At 38.6% G+C, this 8,963-nt stretch overlaps 1 protein-coding gene across 1 annotated transcript; it reads left to right on the forward strand.

Moving 5' to 3' along the window:
- The first annotated feature begins 3,652 nt into the window (after positions 1 to 3,652).
- Positions 3,653 to 5,736, forward strand: CGA (glycoprotein hormones, alpha polypeptide). The gene is made up of 3 exons (XM_052646003.1): positions 3,653 to 3,752; positions 4,847 to 5,031; positions 5,659 to 5,736. Exons 1-3 carry the CDS (start codon positions 3,653 to 3,655, stop codon positions 5,734 to 5,736), a joined length of 363 nt encoding a protein of 120 aa, XP_052501963.1.
- Positions 5,737 to 8,963: the final 3,227 nt, after the last annotated feature.

Consider the following 8,963-nt stretch of genomic DNA (forward strand, 5'->3'; position numbering starts at 1 on the left):
TAATATCATGCTATTTTGATTACTGTAGTTATAATATAGTAAGATTTAACACTTAACCAGGAAGTCTTGTTCCTCCCACTTTGTTTCTAAAATTGCTTTAGCTATTCTAGATCCTCCGCCATTCAGTAATCATAAACTTCTCTGTGTCTACAAAAGCTGCACTAGGATTTTGATAGACATTTCATTAAACATAGAGATGAATTTGAAGAGGACAAGAATACACAGAAGAACTGTACAAAAAAGATCTTCTCGAGCCAGATAATCACGATGGTGTGATCACTCACACTCACCTAGAGCCAGACATCCTGGAATGTGAAGTCAAGTGGGCCTTAGAAAGCATCACTACGAACAAAGCTAGCAGAGGTGATGGAATTCCAGTTGAGCTATTTCAATCCCTGAAAGATGATGCTGTAAAAGTGCTGCACTCAATATGCCAGCAAATTTGGAAAACTCTGCAGGGGCCACAGGACTGGAAAAGGTCAGTTTTCATTCCAATCCCAAAGAAAGGCAATGCCAAAGAATGCTCAACCTACTGCAAAATTGCACTCATCTCACATGCTAGTAAAGTAATGCTCAAAATTCTCCAAGCCAGGCTTTAGGAATATGTGAACTGTGAACTTCCAGATGTTCAAGCTGGTTTTAGAAAAGGCAGAGGAACCAGAGATCAAATGGCCAACACCCATTGGATCATCAAAAAAGCAAGGGAGTTCCAGAAAAACATCTATTTCTACTTTATTGACTATGACAAGTCTTTGGCTGTGTGGATCACAATAAACTGTGGAAAATTCTGAAAGAGATGGGAATCCCAGACCACCTGACCTGCCTCTTGAGAAATCTGTATGCAGGTCAGGAAGCAACAGTTAGATCTGGACATGGAACAACAGACTGGTTCCAAATAGGAAAAGGAGTATTTCAAGGCTGTATATTGTCACCCTGCTTATTTAACTTCTATGCAGAGTACATCATGAGAAACGCTGGGCTGGAAGAAGTACAAGCTGGTATCAAGATTGCTGGGAGAAATCTCAATAACCTCAGATATGCAGATGACACCACCCTTATGGCAGAAAGTGAAGAGGAACTAAAAAGCCTCTTGATGAGAGTGAAAGAGGAGAGTGAAAAAGCTGGCTTAAAGCTCATGGCATCTGGTCCCATCACTTCATGGGAAATAGATGGGGGAAATAGCGGAAACAGTATCAGACTTTATTTTTTGGGCTCCAAAATCACTGCAGATGGTGATTGCAGCCATGAAATGAAAAGACGCTTACTCCTTGGAAGGAAAGTCATGAGCAACCTAGATAGCATATTGAAAAGCATAGACATTAGTTTGCCAACAAAGGTCTGTCTAGTCAAGGCTATGGTTTTTCCAGTGGTCATGTATGGATGCGAGAGTTGGACTATGAAGAAAGCTAAGTGCGAAAGAATTGATGCTCTTGAACTATGGTGTTGGAGAAGACTCTTGAGAGTTCCTTGGACTGCAAGGAGATCCAACCAGTCCATTCTGAAGGAGATCAACCCTGGGATTTCTTTGGAGGGAATGATGCTAAAGCTGAAACTCCAGTACTTTGGCCACCTCATGCAAAGAGTTGACTCATTGGAGAAGACTCTGATGCTGGGTGGGATTGGGGGCAGGAGGAGAAGGGGACAGCAGAGGATGAGATGGCTGGATGGAATCACCGACTCAATGGACATGAGTCTGAATGAACTCCGGGAGTTGGTGATGGACAGGGAGGCCTGGCGTGCTACAATTCATGGGGTCACAAAGAGTCAGACACGACTGAATAACTGAACTGAACTGAACTGACATCTTTACTATGCCGTCTTCCAATCCATGAACATGACTTGTCTCTCCATTTATTTAGGTCTTCTTTGATTTACTTCATCGATACTTTGTAATTTTCAGGGTACAAATTTTGTTCATATTTCATTAGATTTATACTTAAGTATTTTATTTTCTTTGGAGTGAGTATAAATAGTATTGTGTTTTAATTTGTTTCCACATTATTGTTTTTAGTATATAGACATGTAGTTGATTTTTGTATGTTGTTCTTGTCATTCAATCTTGCTTGCTGAACTCACTAATTAATTCCAGGACCTTTTTTTGTAGGTTCCTTGTTTTGTTTGTTTAAATGTAGATGATCATATCATCTGTAAATAAGGACAGTTTTACTTCTTCCTTTTCAATTAGTTTTTATGCGCTGGCTAGAATGTCTACTACTATATTGAATAAGAGTAATGAGAATGGACATCCTCATCATGTTTCTGAGCTTAAGCGGAAAGCATTCGGTTTTTCACATTAAGTATGATATTATCTGTAGGTTACCTATAGGTTTTTATAAATGCTCTTTATCAAGTCTTTATCAAGTTGAGAAAACTGTTTTGGTTCTTGTTTGCTGAGAGTGTTTGTTGTGAAAGAGTATTGGATTTTGTCAAATTGGTATAATCATATGTTTTTTTTCTTTATTATTTTGTTATGGTGGATTACAATTAAGTGATTTTCAAATATTGAACTGGTCTTGACTATTGCAAATTATTTCCAGTTGGTTGTGTTGAATAATTTTTCTTATACATTACTGTATTCAATTTGCTATTATTTTGTTTAGGATTTTGCCATCTAAATATCATGAGATAAAAAAATAAATTTCATGAAATGTACCAATCTCTTGTTTTCTTTTTTTGTTCTGTATATTTCTGGCTTTTGTGTCAGGGTAATCCTGCCCTCATAAATTGAGTTGGGAACTGTTCCCTCTTCCATTTTATAAAAGTGATTCTGTTAAATTGGTGTTAATTCTTTAAGTGTTCTGAATTGTCTTTTCATAGGTAATTGATTCTCTGTCTCTTATCTTTCATGGTTTGAACATAAGCTCTTTAAATAAACAGGGATAAAAATTTGTCCCTTTTATCTTACATGAGATTTTTCTGAAACATGTAGAGATAAAACCCAATTCTTAAATGTAGTCAATATCTGGATATGATCAATCATTCAGCTGACCTTACTTAACATGATCTCATGCATTCAGAATGCTAAGGTAAAGCTGCACTACAGGTATAAATCAGTCAGGAAGTGTGTTTAGGAAAACTTTGATTAATACTACCTGCTGTCTATTCTTGCCACATTGTTAGATTAGCATTTACTTTGCAATTCATAACTAGCCTTACAACTCAGCTACCCCCAGTGAATAAAACACAGGAGAGGCATTGTTATTTCCTTCTGTTCTCCCACATGGAACTGGGAAGGATGGGCTCAAATACTGTTTATTTTATAAATCATATTTAAGCTTGTCTATTTATCCACCCATCCATCCATCATACAGATATCCTTAGATATTATCTATTGAAGTTTCATATTTTATAAATAAGGTAATTAAAGATTCTTAACAGGATGTTAAGATTTTGGAAACAATTTCTTATTGTTATCATTAGGCCTGGTTATACTGGTTGATATAAGAAATGAGAAGAGTCAATTCTCTACCTCTTTCCTAAAGAGAAATTGCTTTTTTCTACATGGCTTTAAAGTATATTGGGAGCTGTAGGCCAAGGGGTCAAGACATTGATGACTTAGTTGCAGCAATGTTAAAACTACTGGTTGTTGTTATGCCTGTTAAGCCAATTTTATAGTAACTTTTTTTTCCTATGTCTGTTTTGCAGAAGAGCCATGGATTACTACAGAAAGTATGCAGCTGCCATTCTGGCCATATTATCTCTGTTTCTGCAAATTCTCCATTCCTTTCCTGATGGAGAGTTTACAATGCAGGGTATGTAACCAAACTGGGGTTTACAGTAACAAGAAAGCACGCATTTCTAAATGTACATCAATAACTCCATTAATTACATTTCTACCTCCTTTTCAAATGTGATAAATCTTTGCCATTGGGTATATATCGAGGCACTTTTAGATTGTGAACATAAAATTAAATTAGGTTCTAAAAATGTACAGTGAAAATGATATCTTACATGTCCATTTAAATAGCAGCTTGTACATTTCCATCTGAAATAGATTCCTGATTACTCTTTATCTGAGTTTTACAAGCAAAAAATGCTCCTTATTCAGTTTAGCTTGTTGGTTTTTTTTTTTTTTTACATTTCTCCCAGAAGATTTGGGATTATTTTAACATTGCCTTTGTAGATGAATTTTCATATCAGTTAACAAGTTAGAAAACAAAACCACTTTATGCAGTAAATTTTTTTGCTCTATTTTCTGAAACATCTCATACAGTAGCTGATACCACCCCATCTGCTATGAAACTGTGAGCTACTATTGGTAATGGTTTTTCTCTAGACAAGTGGTAATATTTTAACCCCTGTTCCCAAGTGCAGATGCCAGATCTAGTAGCAGGCTGTCCCACTCACCAAGCTTTCTTAATTCTGACAAGTTTTCCTCTGTCAGTATTTGGAGTTTCTATGGGGGAAAGAAATAGTAGGTTCTAAAGTGCAAAATATTTTGCCTCTAGGGAGAATTCTTCTTTTGGACGAGCATGGTGTTTTCATCTGTCAAGTCTTGCACTACCTATAGACATACTGTCAGCACTGAAAGTTAGAAGTCATTCTTAAAGAGTCTTCTACTACTGCGCTGTCCCATGCTTCCTAGCTGCAAAAATTATTTTCCAATGAAAATAACTGTAGTCAGGACAAAGAGATATTGTGTATGAAGATGAACATACAACCAAAAAGCATTTATTTATTTTAACTTCCAATAGAAAAAAAGAATATGTGTTGTCCTATAGGAAGGAATCATTCATAGTTTTTTTAAAAAAATTCTTTCTGGATTATTTTACTCTTTGCCTTTTTCTTTCTTTTTTTTTCTTTCTCTCTCTCTCTTTTTAATTTTTTTTTTTTTTTTTGGTGATAGGTTGTCCTGAATGCAAGCTAAAAGAAAACAAATACTTCTCCAAGCCAGATGCTCCAATTTATCAGTGCATGGGGTGCTGCTTCTCCAGGGCATACCCCACTCCAGCGAGGTCTAAGAAGACAATGTTGGTTCCCAAGAACATCACCTCGGAAGCCACATGTTGTGTGGCCAAAGCATTTACCAAGGTGAGGACATAAAGGGCCCCAGAAACTTTCTAACAGTTCAGCCAGAGAAATGTCCTCACAGCACATCCATGGGCTTCATGCCAGGGGTAGCTAATGACCAATCCTTCAAGGGCATTTGTAGAGCCAAGGGCTGAGCTTGTCCACTTTAACCAAGACAGTCAGCAATCTTGTGGGCAGAGGCTGGATCTATCCAGAATGAAGAAAGTGGACAGAGGTGATAAGGGGCAGGCTGGGAGAGAACATAGAATACTTGTACAGTGCAAATCTAAGCTTTCGGCATGAAAATATCAGCTGAAAAGGAGATTGTGCAAATATAGCAAGTATCTGTTTTTTAAAGTACTTATTTATTTCTTTGGCTGCACAGGGTCTTAGTTGTAGCACTCAGTATGTGGGATCTTTAGTTGTGGCAGGAGGATCTAGTTCTCTGACCAGGGATGGAACCTGGGCCCCCTGCACTGCGAGCTAGAGTTCCAGCCACTGGACCAGCACAGAAGTCTCATATAGCAAGCATCTATTCAGTTCAGCTGGCTAGAGACAATTTTACTGAACAGTTTTCAATTTTGCTAGCCTACCTATCTATCTATTGACATCTATCTATCATCTGTCTCTTTCTCCCTTCCCCTTTAGGCCACAGTGATGGGAAATGTCAGAGTGGAGAACCACACCGAGTGCCACTGCAGTACTTGTTATTATCACAAATCTTAAATAATTTGCAATGGGCCATGTTGATGATGGTTGATTTGCTCAAAAGGAAAATTAATTTGTCCAGTGTCTATGCCTTTGTGAGATAAAACCCTCCTTTTCCTTGCCATACCATTTTTAACCTGCTTTGAGAATATACTGCAGCTTTATTGCTTTTCTCCTTATCCTACAATATAATCAGCAGTCTTGATCTTTTCATTTGGAATGAAATATGGCATTTAGCGTGACCATAAAAAACTGGTTCCACTGGAAATAAAGTCTTTTAAATCATCACCCTTTATCACTGAATTCTAATTTTTTCTGAAAAGTTTCAAGCCAGTTACTTTTGATAGGATTAATGGAAGGGAGTGAGCCAGTGGGTGAGCTGGGTTCCCATGTAGTCAATGGCCTAATACTGGAGAATCTTATTGTAACCAAGCCTTCCAGAGCAAGCTGTGAGCCCCTCAGACAGTGGGCTACTCATGAGACAATCCACTGGGGTGAAGGAAGAAAATATAACTTTTATTTCTATTCATTTGCATATTGTCTTTAGATGCCCATTTGGGTGAGTTTTATAGAAGTACAGATACATTAAAAAATAGAACTGATAACAGATAAGGCTTTAAAAAAACTTCATTCATCACCAATTTGTCAAGATTCCATTTCAAAGTGTAAAACCAATTTCTAACAGGTTGGTAAACACAGCAGATGGCAGGGTGAAGAATTAAAGTGAGTGCCTGTACCTTTAGAGAAACACTGAAATGTGCACACATTACTTAACTTGTTCATTCATTTATTTACATATAGTCTTGGGTGTATAAAATTTATAAATAAATACATAGGTGGATATTGGGGATGTTTGGTCACAAACATTTTTACTGAAAATTTTAAATTAAAAAAAAAAAAAAAAGGAAGATCACTGTTCTAAGGTTTGGTAAAGCCAAAATCATCCCTAGTCTGAAGTTGCTTTCCACTGGCTTATGCCTGACCACAGTTCCTGGCAGCCAGGTTATAACCAAACAGTGGCTAAGGTAAGGATAACATCCTCTAACATTCCATTTTTACATCCAGATGGAAATGAGCAAGTTATGAACAAAGAATTCACTGAGTGCTTAGTGCCCTGCTTCAAAACCACATTTATTGCACATTTATACTTAGAGATAGACCATGGTTTTTACCCACTAAATTATATTAGCTATGGTAGAGATCAAAGCCACCCAAAAGTTCAATTCCTAAAGGAGCCAGATTTAAAAATATATATATATATCACACTGGTTACAGATAAGGTTTAAAAAAAAATTCACTCATCACCAGTTTGTCAAGATCCCATTTACGAGTGAAAAATCAATTTCTAACAGGTTGGTAAAAACACCAGGTGTTAGGATGAAAAATGAAAATGAGCACATGTACTTTTAAAGAAACTCTGAAATGCACACACATTAGCTTATTCATTTGCTTATTTATTACACATTTATTTAATGTCCAGTAAGTGCTGGCCTCTGGTTAGATGTTGGAAATTCAGAGCTATCAGGATTCTCTGGAAGGTAAGATTGAGAAAACAGAATGCAGCTTAAGAAAACCATGGTGCTGATCATGGGTTCATTCAAACATTTAACTGATATTCACTGAGAATCTACACGTGTCAGGTCTTCAGAGCTTGTTTGGAAGATACAGCAGGAGAAGAAAGCTAGGGATCCATCATTGACTGGAGAGCTCCTGTCCATCTGAGGGTCATCTTATTGGACAGAGGGGATGGAATGAGTAATGAGAGAGGAACTGGACATCCCCATGGCCATTCAGGGCAGCCAAATCTACCCTGGAGAGCACTACAGTAAGATATGGACTGCCCTGAAACAATCCACAGTCAGGTAGGGAGGAGAGACATAGAAAAGAATTAAGATCAAGTGAGACACAAATCGGTCTTCCCAGGGGCTCAAGTGATAAAGAACCTGCCTGCCAGTACAGGAGACATTAAGAGATATGGGTCCTATCTTTGTGTCGGGAAGAGCCCATGGAGGAGGGCATGGCAACTCACTCCAGGATTCTTGCCTGGAGAATTCCATGGACAGAGGAGACTGGTGTGCTATGGTCCATAGGGTCACATAGGGTCGCAGTGTCAGACTCAACTGAAGCAACTGAGCTCGCGGCAAGCATGCACAATATGCAAATCAGGTGCTCTGTGACAACCTAGAGGGGTGGGAGGGAGGTTCAAGAGGGAGAGGGCATATATATACCTATGGCTGACTCATGTTGATGCACGGCAGAAACCAACACAATACTGTAAAGCAGTTATTTTACAAATAAAAATAAATTAAAAATAAAGATCAAGTGAGATGATGCTATGGGAAAGGTATGGGTTTGGGGGGCATTCAGTGAGGGATAGTTAACTCAGTCTCTAGTGGAGTTCATCATGGAGTGCTTCACAGGTAAGGTGATACTTGAGTTGAATCTAGAGGATAAGCAGATAGATGGGGGAAAGGTTTGGGCTGGGTTGAAGAAACAGCATATGTAAACAGAACACAGGTAAACGTCCTGAGATGTGAACCAGTGTGCTGGTCACAGAATGACAAGCAGTCCAGAGTGCCTGGACTTCACGGAGCTGGATGGAGGGCTGGAGCTGTAGAGGCACTTGGACACCTGTAGTCGAGTCATGCAAATAAAATGCAAAGAAAAGGACACTCCAGCTCGGACCCATGCTCCTCAAACTAGGGGGTTTGAAAGTTCTGGCAGCCATAGCATTAAACATCCACCTTTCTAAAGATCAATTTTGCTTGAAGATTTGGGGAGGTGTTATTTTAATTTCAAAACAGAGATGTTTTAGAGTAGAATGCAAAATTGACAAAATGAGTTTAAAAAGTGGGACTTGAAAAGAAACTTCACATTGTGGGTGGGGCCTTCTGGACTGTGCTCTTTTGACCCTTCCCAAACCTCCTGGGGTCTGGTTCACTCTTCTTGCATTAGGTGTACTTAAGTGGAGGAGTTTGAGAAGTGCTATTAAAGGAATAATAGGTCCCACTTTGCACTTTAGAAAACTCATTCTGGCAGCAAGTAAATGGTGATTTGAGAAGCTGAGAGACTGGTCACAGGATCTTGAGTCTGGTCCTTCATCAAACTGTCTCTGCAGGAGGTGGTGGTGGCCTATTGGCAGAGAGGGTGAGGGTAAGAGGTGGGGACAGAATTGGGAGAAATTAGGAGAAAATGAAGAGATGGTTGTGGCCCAGCCTGGCTAAGAAAGTGGGCTGTGATGTCTT

The sequence above is a fragment of the Budorcas taxicolor genome, chromosome 9 (assembly GCF_023091745.1).
Source record: "Budorcas taxicolor isolate Tak-1 chromosome 9, Takin1.1, whole genome shotgun sequence".
Lineage (NCBI taxonomy): Eukaryota > Metazoa > Chordata > Mammalia > Artiodactyla > Bovidae > Budorcas > Budorcas taxicolor.